At 32.3% G+C, this 20,877-nt stretch overlaps 1 protein-coding gene across 1 annotated transcript in view; it reads left to right on the top strand.

Moving 5' to 3' along the window:
* The window catches only part of LOC143051539 (uncharacterized), a 43,177-nt gene extending 36,806 nt beyond the window's left edge, over nucleotides 1-6,371 (top strand). Inside the window, exons 11-12 of the mRNA XM_076224432.1 lie at nucleotides 1,218-1,508; nucleotides 2,962-6,371. Coding sequence (XP_076080547.1) covers nucleotides 1,218-1,508; nucleotides 2,962-3,296 — 626 coding nt within the window. The 3' untranslated portion in view covers nucleotides 3,297-6,371. The remainder of the gene's footprint in view (nucleotides 1-1,217; nucleotides 1,509-2,961) is intronic.
* Nucleotides 6,372-20,877: the final 14,506 nt, after the last annotated feature.

Below are 20,877 nucleotides of genomic sequence, written 5' to 3'. Positions count from 1 at the left end.
GTCATGTTTAGTCTCCCAGTCAATTTTTAGCCATACCAACTGCCGTTCATTCAGTTTTATTAAAATTACTTGCAGTCAAGTCAGTAGCTTTTCAGAAAATTTAGTATACAGATGGCATCTGGAATCAACTAGGAATCTCTTTTGTATATTTGTATATCTTTGCCTCTAGTTGTTAAAAAAAAAAATGTTTAGGGGGGGGACAGGGGGGGGGGGGGGGGTTGATTTAATTTCTTTGAACAGCTATAGTAGTATTGGTAGACTACTCTTGTGAAGTAATGCACTCCAATTTTTTTTTCATTTGTTATGACCTGCGTTTCCTTTGTTAAGTGTTGGTTTATGTCAATTCAATGCATATATATGTGTCAGAAATTTTTTTGATATTTTAAGTTCTATATTTAAATATATTTAGAACCAATCTTGAAAACTAACCTTTCTTTATCCTGTGACAGTTGTGTAAATGGAACATATAAAATCCAAATATAAAAGGCACTTTGAGCTTAATTCGTCAGATTGATACCAAAAAGACCGTTTCTATGTATGCAGGCATTTTTTTTTTTTTTAGCATTTCAGTGTTTCTGTTGTTCCATTGTTTTCCTCATATAGTTGATGTGTTTCCCTCAGTTTTGGTTTGTGACCTTGATTTGCTTTCGCTTAATCTATTTATGACTATTGAACAGCGGTTTATTACTGTTGCCTTTATGACACAAAGCAGACAAACAATTAACAGAAACACTCAAGCATAAAGTACTGATCAGCTAGTTAAAAAACATTAACAAATTATTAAAGAAAAATGTACCCGAGACAAAATATCAATACACATCAAATTAATTTAGTTTGATTACGGCATAAACACTTTAGGAAAACTTGACATAACATATCTATTTTACTGTGAATATCACTTTATATATCTATGTACAATTTCGGGTGTTTGCTTCTTATACAGGAATATCATATCTGTGGGCTAAAGTTGAAGGTTCTTCCATAGAATTAGATTCTGTCTTGAGAGTGTGAGCTGTGCTCAACTTTCATATTCCATATTTTGTATGCGTTCAATTTCAAAACTTGAACTTAAGTTCAGACTTTTCGTTTGTTTGATGATACATATTTTGAAAAGAAATCAGTAGATGCAGTATGCTAACTGAATACAAAATATAATCATTTTGATATTTTAAGTCAACTTACATGCTACACAAAATTTTGTATTACTACAATTACAGATACAATCAGAGATAATGCAGACAGAATCATACAGGACATACAAACCAGCCAAATTTTAGACCATATGATGACACATCTGGTGATATCAGTAGATGACAGACGCCGTATTGAACAACATGCTGGACAAGATGATCATAACAAAGCATTGCTGGATATTGTGACCGAAAGGAGAGAACCTGCTTACAGTGTGTTTGTTGATGGATTACGTATTTATGGATACGAAGATATCGCTAATGATCTGAAATGCGATTTCAGTCCAAGTCCAACATCAGCATCTGCTGGAACTGAAGGTATGTCTGAAGGGTTTATTATAAACACAAACAAAGAAGGATTTTTACTGAAATCATTTTTAAATGTTGTTATATATTCATTCAAAATAGATACAATGTATTTGATTCTAAAGACTATCTACCAGATCAAAATAGATATAATGTATTTGATTCTAAAGACTATCTACCAGATCAATTACGTCGTATTTAAATTATCATAAGTATAATACTTTTCTTGCATACCAAGTAGGTCACTGGTATATATGATGAATTTTTCAGGACTAATTTTAGTTTATGTTAAGTAACTATGATCTTAGACATTGTGACATTGAGTAATTATGATCTCAGACTCAAGATTCTTTTCTACAGTTATAATGAAGTCACAATTCATTAAGTACCTTTTAAGAATCAGGCAAATATGACCTCAGATGAATTTCGCTTCTTAGATCCAACTGTAGAAAAGAATACTCATATATAATGCAAAGGCATTAGTTTTGGTCAACTGTATAAACAAATCAAAGTGAGAGAAAACAGAATAACAAACAAATTGGCAATTAACTATAAATTGTGAATATATATGTTTACCAGCTCTCTTTAAAATGTCAAACGCTTATCATATATGTTTGATAAATCCAGAGCATACATCTCAATTTGTTTGAAGAAATTTAAGATCTATAGATACAACATTCTATGTGGGTATTCAACTTATTCATGAGACATTAGTTTTTAGGAAAGGGAGAATAAAACCAAAACAGTAGAAGGGCTACACACCTGAAAAGTACTAAAAAATGGCTAAATCCACCTAATGCCAACTTTGCCCAAATGAGTTGAAACCTTAGTTTCTGCATAATTTTAAAATGTATAAACTGTAAATTTAAGAAAGGTTTGTTTTAAATCATGTGAGTAGCAATGTACTAAATACTGAGCTAATGATACTCTTGGGGACGTATAATCCACCAGCAGAGTACGGAATACTGAGCCAATGATACTCTTGGGGACGTATAATCCACCAGCAGAGTACGGAATACTGAGCTAATGTTACTCTTGGGGACGTATAATCCACCAGCAGAGTACTGAATACTGAGCTAATGATACTCTTGGGGACGTATAATTCACCAACAGAGTACGGAATACTGAGCTAATGATACTCTTGGGGACGTATAATCCACCAGCAGAGTACTGAATACTGAGCTAATGATACTCTTGGGGACGTATAATCCACCAGCAGAGTACGGAATACTGAGCTAATGATACTCTTAGGGACGTATAATCCACCAGCAGAGTACTGAATACTGAGCTAATGATACTCTAGGGGACGTATAATCCACCAGCAGAGGTATCGACCAAGTGGTGTAAACCTACACGTTGTAAATGTCATGTGGTCCAAATGGCTTTTCTAGATTTAACCTCGTCTTTAGTCGTAAAAGGTCAATAGCACTATCTTAAGAAAAGAAAACTTTTTTTTATTTTGTAGGCTTATCAGACTGGAATGCTCCATTGTATAAAGTTCGTCTACAAAAAAACTACCTCAAGATCATCACTGATATACAACACGAGAACATAGTAGATCATCTAATATCAAGAGAGGTATTGTCAGTTGATGATGGGAAGAAGATAGAATCTGGTAAAACACCACAGGAAAAGAACAGGAATTTGATGGACATTCTTTTGCGTAAAAGTGAACAGGGATTTAATGAATTTCTCAAAGCCCTACGAAAAGACTCAATTTATGGAGATCTAGCAGAGCAAATAGAAAAGACAGAAGTTACTAGCACAGATATGGCAACCCTTCATAAATGCTTGAAATGAAATAAATGTAATTTTTTTTTCAGAAAAAAAAACTTTACACAACAAGTTAGAGACAGCTAAGACAAACACCAGTCAATAGAAGGAGGTTTTGTCAATCCAATGTTCAATGATTTGGTCACTTAAACCATCAATGTGAAAGAATAACATTATATTATTGATAGCAATCTTTTATATTAAACATATTTCATGTGTGGGTGTCATGAATGGAAAGGAAAAAGCTAAAATATGTACTAATCCCTATTACTAGTGTCTGTTCATAAACACAAATCCCCTTTATGAGTGTTAGTTACTAAACAGATATTATAATTATGAAACAGTCATGACATATTCTGTTCAAGAAAATAATTTTAATGTATTTTAATATATTGATTGGAAACCAGTAATTGGAAAGGTCATATGCACTACTATTTTTTCAAAGGTCAAAAAATCTGGCTGTGCGGCATATTTTCAACATTTATATGCCTTAAACCTCCAAGAATTCAAACCTACATGTATACTGAAATTATATATTTCCTCTCACTTAACATTTGGTCCTTCTCAGAATTTAATTTGGCCGCTATCCATGTGAATTCATACTGGTAAAGTTCCCAAGATGTGTCTCTTTGAGATGCAACATAGTATCATACCTAGCAACCAGTAGGTAAACAAAACTTCTATCACTTGTAGATATCCCAAAAGAGGCGTTGTATTTACAAAGTGGAACCTAAAGGAAATGTCATAACTTGATACAATATACTATATGTACTATTTTGATAAATTTTGAATAACCTACATAGCTGCATTTAGGTTATTATCAATTTCATTTCAGTCATAATTGTGTATGTCAATCTCTTAAAGCTGTTCAATGTTACCTTAAAAGTCAATTTAGGTCTAAATTGTAAGTCTAATGAATAATAAAGTATGTACATATGAAATAACTAATTCAGTGATCTAATCTTGTCCTAAGGATGTTTTTGTATTTTTGACATTAACTTGTTGTATATTGTGTTTATTAAACAGCTACTTTTATATGTACATTTGTAAATAAAAATGCCTCTTCATCAATATAGTTTTAAACAAAAATGCAACATATGCTCTTATTATGTAAATATAGTTGTTGCTAACATAACATGGTATTTCACAACGAATGTTTTTGACCTAACGCATCTTTTCTGTCAAATGAACTTATCTTTTATCCATTAGAAAAAAGGATTTTAAATCCAAACATATCAGTGATAATTGTTCGGTTATATTAACATATTAACATGATTAAATTTTCAAATAGTTGAGAACATTTCAAATGTCAAAAAACATTTGAAAACCTACTACTAAGCAATTGTTTGGCCTCTTTCAAGTCAAGCTATCTACACCATATGTTGTTTGGTGGTGTTTTAGCGCAATGCTTTACAACTTCCTGCTTGCCTTTTTAACATTTTGTTTTTCAATCGTCAATGATGAGTCTTTTGCTTAAGTTCTTCAGAAATACCAAGACCTTGTTGATACATATTCGACTGCACAAATAATACATGATGGTCTTGAAGTATAAATCTTAGTCACTGACGTTTTGTTTATCATCCTAATTACGTGTTGTAGTGTTCCTTTTTTTGTCTTCATAAATTACTTTTACTGTTTAGCCCTTTTTTGTAATACCCTTTTGGGATTTTTTGGTGTGGCTCAGTACTTAAACATCCCGCCATTGTGTTATTTTGCTATGGTCATTTTTGTATTCTTGTATATTTTTACCTATGCGCTTTGGTCTATATGCCATTTTATTTTCTTTGTTGACATATTGTCTTTTTTTATAGTGATTAAGATTATAACACAATGTTGACTGCTGTACCCCTATTTTTTACATTTAAATATTTTATCTATCATGTCTGTTTGTTTTGTTCACACATTGTTGTCAATATAATGGAATTTTATGCGACTGTCATACAAGTGAGAGGAAAAGCTAGCTATAAAACCAGGTTTACTTCACCATTTTCTACATAAGGAAATGCCTGAACCAAGTCAGGAATATGACTTCCCATTCGTTTGATGTGTTTGACCTTTTGATTTTGCCCTTTGATAGGGGAATTTTTCGTTTTGAATTTTCCTTGTATTTCTGATATTTTACTTTTTTGTAAACGAAAAATACAATGACGCTCAAAATGATAAGCCTGGAATCTTTAATGAGTTTTTTTTTTTGATGTTTGTCTGTTAATAATTTGAAGGAGTCGAGTGTGTAAAATTTAAATTTCAATATTCATTGTCAGTTTTACAAAATTTAACCCCTTTTCCTTTCATCGCCAATATCAAAATTTGTATATAAAAATAAGGAGATATGATATGATTGTTAATTAAACAACTATCCACCAAAGTTCAAATAAAGTGGAGGTAAGCAATTATAGGCAACTGCACGGGCTTCAACAGTGAGAAAAACCTATACCGTAAAGTCGGCTATAAAAGGCTCCAACATGACAAATATGAAACAATTCAATTGAGAAAACGAACGGCATAATTTATAACAAAACAAATATGACAGACATGAAGCAACGTAAACCACTGAACTACAGGCTCCTGACTTGGGACAGGCACATACAGAATGTGGCGGGGTTAAAATTATTTGTGAGCCCTCAACCCTCCCCTAACCTGGGACATTGTTTCATAGTTATTTCATTTTCTTCCACTTATTCATTTATTCCATTATTAACTATTCCTATTGATTTTATGTGAACAAGTTTATGTATTCTATAATATTTAATAGTGATTAGATTTTGTTAGAAGTTATTTTGTAACAATAATAATAGTCCGATTTCATGCTTGATAATTTTCTCTTTGTAATCAATCACTCTAAACGTGTATACAAAATCCTAAGCCAGATTTGTCATAAATTTGTCAACTTTTTTCAATGTTTATACATTTTGCTTTTAAACTGTTTGTATTAGCACAACTGTTTTATTTTAGACACCTAGTGACTTTGTAATTTACCAATTTATTATGTTATGATACCATTGTGTTTGTTGTTGATGTGATTACTGAAGCGCTATTTGTGTTTTAGTTGTATCTTCTTCTTGTATATATGCTTATAAAACAGATCTACTACTTATACCCTTACCATGTTCTTGTTCTTATTCTTTGTGCAATAAAATCAAAGCAGCATCAACACGGTGAGTTTGACAGTCCAGTCATTCACAAATAGTTATCAAAAGTACCAGGATTATAATTTTATACGCCAGACGCGCGTTTCATCTACATAAGACTCATCAGTGACGCTCAGATCAAAATAGTTAAAAGCCAAATAAATACAAAGTTAAAGAGCAAAATCAGAACCGAAGTGAAAGATACCAACGGCATATTCAAACTCATCAGCTGACAACTATGGCAAACAAAATACGCGACCAAGAAACAAACAACAGTTTACAAAATGCAACATAAAAAACTAGACTGAGCAGCATAAAGCCTACTAAAAACCGGTAGCTGGAAGCTCTTTTTCGAACAATGAAAGGCATATACTGTATCAGTAGAAACATTAATTCAAAGATGAAGAAAACCAGATGAAAATAAAGGTTCCTTTGCGGCAACAAAATATCATTGTATGTTTTACAAGTCCTAATCAAACAATTGCCCAGATAGCAGATGTTTTCAATCATCGATCAAACCATAAGCAAATGTACAAAATGCCTTCCAGAATATATTTAAACGATTATCTATTAGAGATAACTGTATTGAATTTGAAGCTTTGGGGATATCTGTCTGTAGTTTTACTGTCGCAAATTTAGTTATCTTGGCGACGCCTAGCGGAGACGGGTAAACGAATGCGACAATAAAACTACCGATGGACGTTTGTAAAGCTTCAAATACAATACAGTTATCACTATACTAATGCAAAATAAAAAAAAATCAATTTTAGTCATTATTTCAGTTTTTTTATACAACCGCAAAAATTGGGCCCAAATAAGCATTATTTTTGGTTTTCGCACATTAACTTGAGTATAAGTAAATAGAAATCAATGAAATCTACACAAAAGGTTTATGACCTCAAAAGGAAGGTTTGGTTTGATTTTGGGAGTTTTGGTCCCAACAGTTAAGGAATAAGGGGCCCAAAGGATCCAAAATTGAACTTTGTTTGATTTCATCAAAAATTGAATAATTAGGGTTCTTTGATATGCCGAATCTAACTGTGTATGTAGATACTAGTACTTAATTTTTGGTCCAGTTTTCAAATTGGTCTACATTAAGGTCCAAAGGGTCCAATATTAAACTTAGTTTGATTTTAACAAAAATTGAATTCTTGGGCTTTTTTGATATGCTGAATCTAAACATGTACTTTGATTTTTGATTATGGGCCCAGTTTTCAAGTTGGTTCAAATCAGGATCCAAAATTATTATAAGTATTGTGCAATAGCATGATTTCAATTGCACAGTATTCGGCAATAGCAAGAAATCTTCAATTGCACAGAATTGTGCAATAGCAAGAAATTTTCAATTGCACAGTATTGCGCAATAGCAAGAAATTTTCAATTGCACAGTATTATCTAATTGCACAATATTGTGCAATAGCAAGACATTTTCCATTGGAGTTATCTTTCTTTGTCGAGAATAGTAGTTGAATCAACTTAAATCATTGTTTTATACAATATACAATGTATATTCACTTTTACTACCAACTGATAAATAAAAACAATCTTTACCATTCAGTGATAACAAGCACTTTATTTTACACATTAGAATACTGCAAATAGGGAAACGTGAACGTGCTTCAGAAATTCGTCATATTGTCCTTTCAACAACGATAGCAGTAGACGAGATTCATCGAAGACCTTCAACGACCAGGTCAACATGTAGTGACAATGCAACGTCAAATGAATTCGATTACACAATGTCATTTGCGAGTCAGAGTTACGACCGCAACGTCAACTGCTAAATAAATTTTGCACAGATTTATGCTTAAAATTGTCATTGACTGAACTGCCAAAGAATCGACAGCAGAAAAACATTCAGAGCCTCCAAGTTTCAACCGCATAATTGCTAAATCCCATTGAGTATTATATAACTATTCTATGCTTTGTCTGTGTAAAGGTAGACAGACATGAGTATTAAATAACTATTCTATGTTTTGTCTGTGTACAGGTAGACAGATATGAGTATTATATAACTATTCTATGTTTTGTCTGTGTAGAGGTAGACAGACATGAGTATTATATAATTATTCTATGTTTTGTCTGTGTAGAGATACAGACATGAGTATTATATAACTATTCTATGTTTTGTCTGTGTAGAGGTAGACAGACATGAGTATTATAAAACTATTCTATGTTTTGTCTGTGTAGAGGTAGACATATATGAGTATTATATAACTATTCTATGTTTTGTCTGTGTAGAGGTAGACAGACATGAGTATTATATAACTATTCTATATTTTGTCTGTGTAGAGGTAGACATATATGAGTATTATATAACTATTCTATGTTTTGTCTGTGTAGAGGTTATTGTGTGTAAACTCACCTTCACCACATGTTTACCACTGTCTTAAGTTCTATATTTTGATAGCATTAGACAGGTTGGTTTGAAAAAAGTCCATATCGAATTATTCCTTTACGTTTGAAATGGTGTCATTAAAAATATCCGTTAATTGAATTCCTAATGTGTAGACCTTGTTTGGAGTTGGAGAAGTTTACGTATATATTTTAGTAGTGCTGTTCTACAGTTGGAACAATTAACGCCACATTCTGTTTCTTTATTATTTTTCGCTTCGAAAACATTTGTGTTCCATGAAACTTGAAATATTTTTATGAATTTGTAAATTGCATTGTTATTTCGAAAACATTTTGCATCATCTGCGTAGTTTTTGTTGTAATATTTAATCCTTGATTTGATCTTATTTATTTAGAGTAACCGTTCTATGACTCTAAGGTAAACGTTTTAACTCAAAGCTTAGAAATAAAAAAAAAGCCTCTTGCTTATTTGTTTCACCCAACCACCGATAAAAACTAAGAAATTTGATTCCAAATCCCTTTATAAGAATAACATTGTTTACAGTTTTGAACATATAGGTTATCAGATTTATGACGTATAAGAGAAAAGAACGATCAGATTAAAGATTGATCGATCTAGCATGAACATACATCTATACATATTTAAAACGTTTGATGAAGAACGTGTGTAACATACATTAATTTTTGTTATCAAAGTTTATTTTTACGTCAATTTTTATCTTTCTTAAGGCGTTATGAAGTGGTTTTATAATTACACCATATTATTGTAAAGACCAAAATATAATAATACGGAGTTGTGATACTGAAAATATTTGGTTTGAAAACTTTTAAAAATGGTAAAATTTGTCTACTTCTTTTTCCTCCTGTTTTAGTCGAGTGCATCATAGATACCAGTATTAAATTTTGTATTTACGCCAGATGCGCGTTTCGTCTGCAAAAGACTCATATGGGTAGCTCGAATCCAAACACATTAAACGAATGGTTAACAAATGTCATGTTCCTATCCTGTCTTTCTACAGTTATGTCCTCTATTTTCGATAAATCTTTTTAATTTGTATTATAGACCCAAACTTAATTTGTATTACATTTTGTTCGTATTGCCATACGATCTCCGGCAATTTCTACATAATTTTGGAAATTGCGTATTATGTCTCTTTAGTAAATGTGTAAATTTTAATCCAACCTGCATGAAGAGAGGGACACGATCATTGGTTTTAAATATTTATAGAACACAAATGGGGCTTTAGTACACTAATTTAATAAACTGCTAATGTCTATTTGAAACGTAGTGTATTATTTAAGTCATATTGATAATTTTGTCACAGATGACAGATTATGTGTATTTAATCTATCATTTAAATGTACACATATACTATCGTAGGTTTTTTAAAAACACAATCTTTATCAAACATATTCTTTCTCATACTTGTAATAACAGGAATTGCATTTCTAAAATAGATAGTCTTCTTTTAAACGGTATGTATGGCTAAAGATGACGGAGGTTTTATTATTAATCCCCACTGGTTCTCAATGCTCTTCAACTTCATATTTCATTATGCCTTTTCACCTTTTTTATTCCGACCTCCCTTATGAGTCTATTTCACTTATCGCACGCCTGACGTACAAAATTTTAATTCTGAAAGCTTATTCCCCAGCCACATGAGGCCACGATCAAACTACAATTTGTGACGATAGTAGTGCGATCGTCAAGATCGATTTAAGAAGTGTAGTAGAGCGCAGGAAGGTCGTGATAAGAACGCAAAGGTCGCTCTACCATCGTAGCGAGACTTCAAAGTGTAGCGAGAGCGTAGCGAAAGAAAGACTCTAGTCGGCGAGACTGCGCTACGATTTCAAAGAGACGTTACTACGACCATCACGTTTTCCTCGCGTCCAAACCACGCTTTGATTGTACTACGAACATAAAACGTTTATACCACGCTGCAGACCAAAGCACGATTCTAGCACGCCCATGCCGTTCTTGTCACGCTCTTCTTGCGATATTAATACGATCATACTTCAACCATTTCGAGTTCTACATGTTCTGGTCATGGTCATTGTCAATGTCACATAAGATATATAAAAGCTCTCACGGTGTTGTTTTTTTTTTTTGTATATAATTTGTACCTCTTGTCCCTTTGCTCAAAAGGCTCAACCATGCTAGATACATGTGTAACATCCCCACTATTGTTAACTTAAACATTGTCATTTGATCTTCATTGATCAGCAATCGGTTGTGCTTCAGATTGTATTGATGGGTCCGATATCTCTACTATCAAGATTTGTATCAGAGGCCCTCTACTCTTCCTTTATCCCTATCACCATTCCCACGAGTTCTTGTATATGTAAGTGGTCTGACTGTGGTGTTCTCGAGCAGTATTCGTATTAATCAGAAATAAAAGGAATAGAACATTATATATATTGAACATGATGTTGACGTTATTGCTGAAAGCGAAGTAAGATCGCGGTATGAACGTGGAATGATGGTGGTAAGAGCATGTTATAATCACATAAAAAGCGTGGTGAGATCGTGTTACTTCGGACCAATTGTGGTAAGATCTTAGTGAGAACGTAATGAACGAAGTAAGATCGTGATAATCGTAGTATAGTCGCAGAATAAGCGTGGTTATAACGTTGTATAATCGTAGAGGGATCGTTGTAGAAGCGTAATGAGGACGTAGTAGCATCGGGAAAACAACAATAATTCCCTATCGTCCTTCATCATGTAACTGTTGATTTTTATAAAAAATGTAATCTGAAACTACTATGCCAAATTTAACCAAACTTGCCGACTTGTTTCTTTATTATTATGAGGCTGACTTCATGCATGAACTTCTTAGGAAGAAAGATAAGAAGTTAGCAATATCCTTTAACTCTACTTTTCGCTATATAGATGATGTTCTTTCACGAAATAATTCTAAATTTGGTGACTATGTGGAACGCATCTATCCAATCGAGCTAGAGATAAAGGATACTTCGGATACAGTTAAGTCGGCCTCATATCTTGACTTACATCTAGAAATTGACAATGAGGGTAGGTTGAAAACAAAACTTTACGACAAAAGAGATGATTTCAGCTTTCAATTTCTAAGAAGAAACATTCCAGCAGCATCTTAAAACTAAATGATCAGTTTTATAAGATCAACAAAACGGAGATTTTTTTCATGGTCATTTCTCGTCTTCGAGTAGACATATTTTGCATTCATCAAAACACCCCGACTCTAAAGTTCAAAATATATTATTTCTGTTTTTATTAACTGGTCATGATATGTAAATGGCCAAGAATCAGTGTCATACATATCAAATTTGTTGTATACTTTTGAACTGAGCATATAATCATGGACTATACCTTATATTCAACAACAAAAAATGAAAAATACTTAATCCAAAGAGTCTGACTTAATACAAGAGCAAACTGTGAAGGAGTTAAATAAGATGTGCGTGCGCACAAACCTCTTGCACCATTTGACAATGGCAAATTGATATTTTGAATTGTTCAAGCAATATTTTAAGAAAAACAATTACATTATATATTTTAAAGATAAATTGTTTGAAACACTTTTCATCAATAGGAACGCTCCAACCAAGAAAATGTTATACCGACACACGAAGTATGATATACAATTGATTTATTTAATTTTTGAACCTGATTTTGATATAATTTGACACTGTTTACACTTGATTTTACTATGAATGTTGCGCCTATTGATTTTATCGATTCAATCATAAATTCCAGAAAGAAAAGAAAAATAACAATGATCAAAGAAGTGTTTATAACGGTAGTCGGTATTGGTGTAGCTATTCGGTTTATGTATCGCTTTGCTATTGTATATCATCGAGAAAAAATCGGTAAGTCAGTATATGGATAAAACGAATGATAACATGTGTAGTAAAAGAGGATAGACATATAGCAGAGGGTTATGTATCGCTTTGCTATTGTATATCATCGAGAAAAAATCGGTAAGTCAGTATATGGATAACACGAACGATAACATGTGTAGTAAAAGAGGATAGAAATATACCAGAGGGTTATGTATTCAAACTCATAAATCGACAATAAACAGAAATCGCCATCATGGCTAAAATAGGAAAGACCAGCAATCCAACAATAGTACATAAAACACACAACTAATTGAAAGCAATACGAACTCCACCAAAAAATATTAAATATATACTAGTATTCACTATAAGAAATACGAAGAAACGGCATTATTGCAAATAAAAACACAAGCAGAAACCAAACGACATGGTAGTGAGCAGCTATAAGACAATAGTTATCAAAGGTACCAGGATTATAATTTAGTACGCCAGACGCGCGTTTCGTCTCCATAAGACTCATCAGTGACGCTCATATCAAAATATTTATAAAGCCAAACAAGTACAAAGTTGAAGAGCATTGAGGATCCAAAATTCCAAAATCTTGTGCCAAATACAGCTAAAAAAACCTGCAAAAATATGTTATTTACAACCACTGGGTGGATGCCACTGCTGGTGGAGATTTATTTCCCCAAGGGTATCACAATCCCAGTAGTCAGCACTTTTTGTTCTGACATGAACTGTCATTGATATGGATATATATATGAATTTACTGTTTACAAAGTTTTGAATTTTTTGAAATACTAAGGCTTTTCTACCTCAGGCATAGATTACCTAGCAGCTATAAGACAATCTTCTTCTTCAACAAGGATCAGAATTTATGACAATTTACAGCTGATTTACACGCTTTTAAATTTACCATTTGTAATACATTTAAATATTCACAGTGATTCACTGGAAATTTGTAATAAATTCAATATTTTCACCGTAAACCTTTAGACGTTGTGAGGGAGATAGTCTGCATGTATGTGTTTGATTTTTGACTATTTTTTGTACCTTTTTGTTGATATGATTACTTGAGGTTAAAAATCTAACTTTATTTTACAGGCAGACCCGTAACAATTAGAAAAAATGGTATGTATAATGTGAATTTTTAGAATCATAGTCATTGGTTTTTAAGAGATTTTTCTTTAAAAAACAGTTTTTAGTCATTTGTCCTAAAAAATTCTTCTTTGTGGGCAAACCGATAACAAACTTAATAAAAATATGTGACCAGCTATGAAAGTTTTAGGGTTATTGATGTATTTGCGTCAAAATGAAATGTTTGCATTTTTGTGAAGTATACATAGATTTATTTTGTTCGCGTCTTTCAAATAACAGAATATACAAGGTTTTGTTTATTAGTTTCGATGTGATTGAATACTATCTCGCAACGAGGATAAATATATAATTTCAACAATTTGTATACTTCAAAACATATATATGATTCAGGTGATATGGATTTACGCAATGAAATAATTCAAAGTTGGTTAATATATTGATCGCATATATGCTATCAAATATACAAAGAAGGATAAAACATATACAGTTAAGTCTGCCGACTTTTTTTATATAATATCTAGAAATTGACAATGGGTGTATATTGAGGGCAAACATTTACGACAAAAACTATAATAACAGCTTCCCTATTACGAACTTTTTATTTCTTTACATTATGTACCTGTATGTGTGCAAACTGAATTGCACTAAACAGTTTTTATTAATGCGAATCAACCCCAATGACAGATATAAACATACAAAATAAAATGTGTTGAATATACTTTTGGTATTTTTGGTCAATTTTGAAATGTTTTAATATTGCAAATTAATATTGTATTGTAAAACATTTCCTTTGCTAATAACATTGTTTACAACTATACAAATGCACTTACCCAAATGTCATAGTGACAAAAAGAGATTTTTGGTTTTCTTTCTTACAATTTAAACTTTATGCAAATGTACTAATTGAAATCACATGTAAACATTTACGACAAAAACTATAATAACAGCTTCCCTATTACGAACTTTTTATTTCTATACATTATGTACCAGTATGTGTGCAAACTGAATTGCACTAAACAGTTTTTATTAATGCGAATCAACCCCAATGACAGATATAAACATACAAAATAAAATGTGTTGAATATACTTTTGGTATTTTTGGTCAATTTTGAAATGTTTTAATATTGCAAATTAATATTGTATTGTAAAACATTTCCTTTGCTAATAACATTGTTTACAACTATACAAATGCACTTACCCAAATGTCATAGTGACAAAAAGAGATTTTTGGTTTTCTTTCTTACAATTTAAACTTTATGCAAATGTACTAATTGATATCACATGTAAACATTTGTCAATTAAATTGCAAACTTTGAAAGAGCACTAGAAGATATGTAACAAAAAGACCAAGGATATTGCTAAATCTTTAACTTGCCGAATCTTCGTGGCTGCAAATTAGACAAAATATTGAAACATTTCTTTTATGGAATAACCGTTTCACAAATGATATCGGATATGTTTCCTACGTCGTAACTACAATCCCCTTCCCTTTCATGAATATGACCTACCGAATTAGACTATTTACCGGATTTGTAATCACATAAGCAACACGACGGGTGCCACATGTGGAGCAGGATCTGCTTACCCTTCCGGAGCACCTTAGGTCACCCCTAGTTTTTGGTGGGATTCGTGTTGTTTATTCTTTAATTTTCTATGTTGTGTCATGTGAACTTTTGTTTTTCTGTTTGGCTTTTTCATTTTTAGCCATGGCGTTGTCAGTTTGTTTTAGATTTATGAGTTTGACTGTCCCTTTGGTATCTTTCGTCCCTCTTTTTTTAATAACTAAAACAATAACAATGTATTCAGAAAGCTCATTTTAGTCGAATACGTACAAATTATCCCAGTCGCAATCCGTTTTGTGTCAATTGCAAAGTAAATTATATCGAACCTGTTCCGACAATGTCCCAACATCTGGACTCTAACAGCACAAAAAAAAAACGAAACATTACTCCATGGTCTTTTCAAACAAATCACAAAACACTTCAAAAATGAAAAGACCGATATAGCAGCATGTGTTACAAAAGATTACATGTAATTCTGACTTAATAGACCAGAATGATTAAGGACGCACTTATAATTAACTGTCGGGTGTGCTTGACACCTTCTACGGACCATACCAATGACCAACACATTATATAAGCATTACAATTTATTTGCTTGATTTTTGCTTAATTTATCAAATAAGAATCACGGTTCTTCTGTATCAATTTAATAAATATTTATAAGAAAAAAATGAATTTTCACAAGAAGAAAAAATTACTTTTTCAACAGGACACACACTATGTGTTGCTTTGTACACAGGTCAAATTTGAAAAAAGGAAAGGTAAAAGATAAAACAAAGGGATATTTATCTCAAAAGAAACTGACAACTCAATGGCAATACATGATAACCGATGATGATCCAACAAAAAAATACTAAATACAACATAAAAAACTAAAAACTTACTTTCACGATCTCAACCAAAATATTTGAAATATATCTGCTTACAAATATATATTTCACCTTTTCTGTTTACAGGTAAAACATATATATGCAGACGCCGCCAACATGGTTGTAAGTGATCTCTTAATACTGTTAACCAGGGACTTAAAATTGTCATTTTTAACCTTGATTCTACATGTTCTACCACAGCCTTTAATTTCTTAACGTCTTACAGTCTGAGGTTGCATGCAATATTTATGATTTCTTTATTCCACAGGAATTTTGAGGAGTAATATGTATTTCACTTCACACAAATAGAACAACTACACCATTTTCTTATGTGTATGCACTTTTGTTGCATAAGTCCATGTATAAATGTTCGCGTCTATATAGTTTAACGAAAATAGACATTGCTATTGAAACCAATATTTAATTTTTTTTAAAATGTGGTAGCCCGCCACTATCCTTTCCTACACAACATTGTGATGGACTTTGTATAATTGCATGTTTTTTTTTATTTCAGTTGATCCAGGTAGTATTTTCGACATTATAGCTGAGCCACTAGTTATAATTATAAATGCAGTTGCACCACCGCCAACTCCGCCACCACCGCCACCAGATCCTCCTAATCCAAATTTCTGATGATATAGAACAATATTGGTACCTTATTTAATACAACAAAATGTAAAAGAATTGTTTTCTTAAACAAAGATAAAAACAAAATGTCACAATTTAGGTACCTTACGATCAGATAAAATTGACAATCAAATTGTGTATACTCTTGCTGTCATTGTTTGACATGTACATCTGTATCCTACTTTGTTGTCTGTTAATTGAAACTCCAGTCATTATGTGTTTATTACTGCAACATATGTTTTTATTAAGAGTTGGAATATTGATCTTTATTCGAAATAGCTATAAAAGTTGGTAGTAAAAATTATTACGGATATGTTTCTTTTTCACAATCTTTCTATCGTCATCCTTTCTCAAATTAGGCATTATCGAATACGAATTAAAACCAAATATTGCACTAAAAATGCGTTCCAAGACGATTTCCACGTGTGGAAATAGATCTACTTATCCTACCGCGATAACACATTTTTTTAAATCGTGATGTTCGGACAATAGTTTGGTGTAATGTATGGTCGAGTAAAAGACTTCGTAGCTTTTCAAATTTTAACATGATTTTCTCTGTCATTCTTGATTGATATTTTTGTGCCCTCTGCATGCACACTTTTCTTTATTTTAATATCGCATTCTTTATACAGTAACATCTGAACATAAAAACAATCTCACATTGTCTTTTAGGTTTTCGGTTAATACAAGATTCGATTTAGCCAGGTTTTACTGTATTAACTTATTAATTGACAACCTCTTCTGTCACATCATCTTCTTCTGTTTGTATCAGGATGATTGGTAATAGTGGTTTATAAAAAAAAATATGTTTAAAAATTTGAAGCACAAACAGGAATCTTAACTTTTATATTTTTATGCCCCATCTACGATAGTAGAGGGGCATTATGTTTTCTGGTCTGTGGGCCCGTTCGTTCATCCGTCCGTTCGTCCGTCCGTCTGTTTGTCCTGCTTCAGGTTAAATTTTTTAGTCAAGGTAGCTTCTGATGAAGTCCAATCAACTTGAAACTAAGTAACTATGATATGATCTTTCTAATCTAATGCCAAATTAGAGTTTTTACCTCAATTTCACGGTCCACTGAACATAGAAAATGATAGTTGGAGTGGGGCATCCGTGTACTTGGGACACATTCTTGTTATAATATTTAAATTCATCCATATTTTTTTTTTGGGGGGGGGATATGATTGTTGGTTGGAATTGTTTTATATTGATGAAAAAAACAGATGGTTTAAAAAGACTAGGAAATAGTTAAATCCTAGTCAAAATTCTTGTCAGAATGATTGAGCGTTTGAAATGAACTGTCATTGATGTGGTCATGTTTATAAATTGACTGTTTACAAAACGTTAAATTGTGTGAAATTCATCGAGTTCTTGAATGTCCCTTTTGTACCTTTCGTCCATCTTCTCAACTTTAATTTAATTTTCTTAGCTGTATTTAATAAAAAATACTTTCGGAAATTTGGGTCATCATTTTGTCACCCTGACGGAAGTCGGGTGACATATTGTTATTATTACATTCTTTTTTTATTCATAATCTTTCTTATTATTCCACACTTTTTTGTCCAGACTATTTCTCGGAATTGTATGGACCATCGACGATGATCGAACTTTAACATAATGTTAACTTCATTTGTAGAAGTGCAATCGGAGGTGGCACTTCCAAAATGGCTACCGTTATCATGAAAACAGACAGAATGTGAAAATTGGAAATTCCCCAAATTAAATACAAACTGATATGATATTAAGTGACCCATGTCCACTTTAACATAGAACATTTTTCAGCTGGGGGTTCCCTTGACATAATTTGAGAGGTTGAATTTTCAGGGAACATTCCAGAACATACGTGTTTTAAAATTAATTCTACAGACATTAAATGTAATCTGATGTTGTATAAATATAAGGAGCACAATATGCAGAGGCGGTACGACTTTGGAATTTTATAAGTTGCAGCCGTTACCATGGAAACAGCAAAACTTTCAAAAAAATTCAAAATGCTCCAAATTCTATAAAATTTAAAACAAAGGTTGCCTAGCATACCGGTACTAGACTTGACTTAAGACTTTTGAGTTTTCAAAACGGCTGCCGTTCGGTGACAATCGGCGGATCATAGCGGACCAGGGTGACATCCGCTATTGCTCGCAATGGCAATTCTAGTTATTTTTTTAATTTGTTCATAATTTTGATTTTAAACTTTGGTGTTGTACTGATAAGTCCTTCGCAGACCTTACGCACGTCTGCTGTACAAATGTACAAGAATGATAAATTTAGTGAGCTTTTGTTTGCCAATACAATTAATAGGTGTCAAAGAGACAACAACCCGACTATAGAACTGACAACATCAGAAGGTCACCAACAGCTAGGTCCTCAGTGCAGCAATAAATTCCCGCACCTGGAGGCGTCCTACAGTTGGTCCCTAAACAAATATTTATAGAAGTTCAGTGATAATGAACGTCATACTAAACTCCAAATTGTACACAAGAAACTAAAATTAAAAATAAAACAAGACTAACAAAGGCTAGAGGCTCCTGACTTGAGACAGGCGCTACAATGCGACGGGGTTAAACATGTTTATGAGATCTGAAGCCTCCCCCTATACCCCTAGCCAATGTAGAAAAGTAAACGCATAACAGTATGAACATTAAAATATAGTTCAAGAGAAGTCCGAGTCTGATGTCAGAAGTTGTAACCAAAGAAAATAAACAAAATGACAATAATGCATTAATAACAACAGTTACTTACAGTGAACTGACATGCCAGCTCCAGACTTCAATTAAACTGATTGAAAGAATATGTCTTCATCATATGAATATCAGGCACAATCCTTCCCGTTAGCGGTTTAGTATCATACCATCATAACATATATGAGTAGAACATAACCCGTGTCTTGCCAATAACTGGTTTTTAAATAAATGTGTTTAGTTCCGATGCAAATACCCTATGAGCAAATCAATATTAACGCCAAAATATGCAATCTTTAATGACCTGACAACAGTATTGTAACTATATCCCTTCTAAATAAGTCTATTTAAAGGTTTTGTTACCTTATGAGGTTAATACTGGCATGTTTATGCTTTAAAAAGAACGTTTACTAGACTATAAGTTAATTTTCGAACTGTTTTTTAACAATTGCAATTGTGTTAAAATTAATAACTTCCCCTTCCGGACCACCATGGATCGTCCCTGGTTTTGGCGGGTTTTTTTTTTTGCTCGGATTTTAACCTTCTATAATGTGTTCTGTGTATTGTGTTTTTGTTGTCGTCGGTTTATTTTTTGTCATGACATATCGTGCCTTCTTCTTTAATTCCCTCTTTTTGTCATTTCATCATGTTTTTTTTTAAATAATATGCAGCATGCATGTTCGCCTCAATCAGAAATGTATTTCTTTAATTAGTAATTAAAAAAATACATCAGGTTCGTTCACATTTTATGTCAAAACATTCTTTCAATCTACAAGATTTAATTGTAGATCCGATTTTTTATAATCTAATGCATTATGGGTAATATTTTAAAAAGTGTAGACCAACACGTCGTGATTGGTTAAAAACGTCCTTAACAATGGGAATTCAACCAATGACGTTGTCAATCCGATTTCTTGATTTCTTCATCACGATCAAAGGACAAACATTATATTTGACAACTGTGTAATCTTTCTAGTCTACGATTTTTTTGTTGACAATTTGTTCTGTAAATTATCATACACCTAGCTATTATATGTTTACCACAAATATCTAATATGCATTGAGTAATAAAATATGCCAATTGATGATGATCTTCTATATTGTTAGAAATAAATATAGCTTTTTGTGTAATGCATGTTATATCAATTATTATTGCCTTCCGATTTTTTCCGATGTTAAATGATATGAATAAAAGCATCGATCATACACAAATACATTTAGTTTATTTCTAGGACAACATAATTTGGTTTATAAGTGAAAACGCCTTAAGTGAAAAGCGATTGACGTCAACAAAGGGGCTATGTTTAACTTCAATGCATTTAGTTTTATTTTGAATTGTGTTACACATTGAAAAAAATTATCGATACATTGTACAAATATGCAGATGCACATGTACTAGTCAAAATTTCAAAAAATCAAGAGATCGCTCCTTTATGTTACTGTTACATAAATAATGGTCCAAATTATACAATCGGTG

This window comes from Mytilus galloprovincialis, chromosome 11, assembly GCF_965363235.1.
Source record: "Mytilus galloprovincialis chromosome 11, xbMytGall1.hap1.1, whole genome shotgun sequence".
NCBI lineage: Eukaryota > Metazoa > Mollusca > Bivalvia > Mytilida > Mytilidae > Mytilus > Mytilus galloprovincialis.
This window is presented reverse-complemented; position numbering and strand designations above follow the sequence as displayed.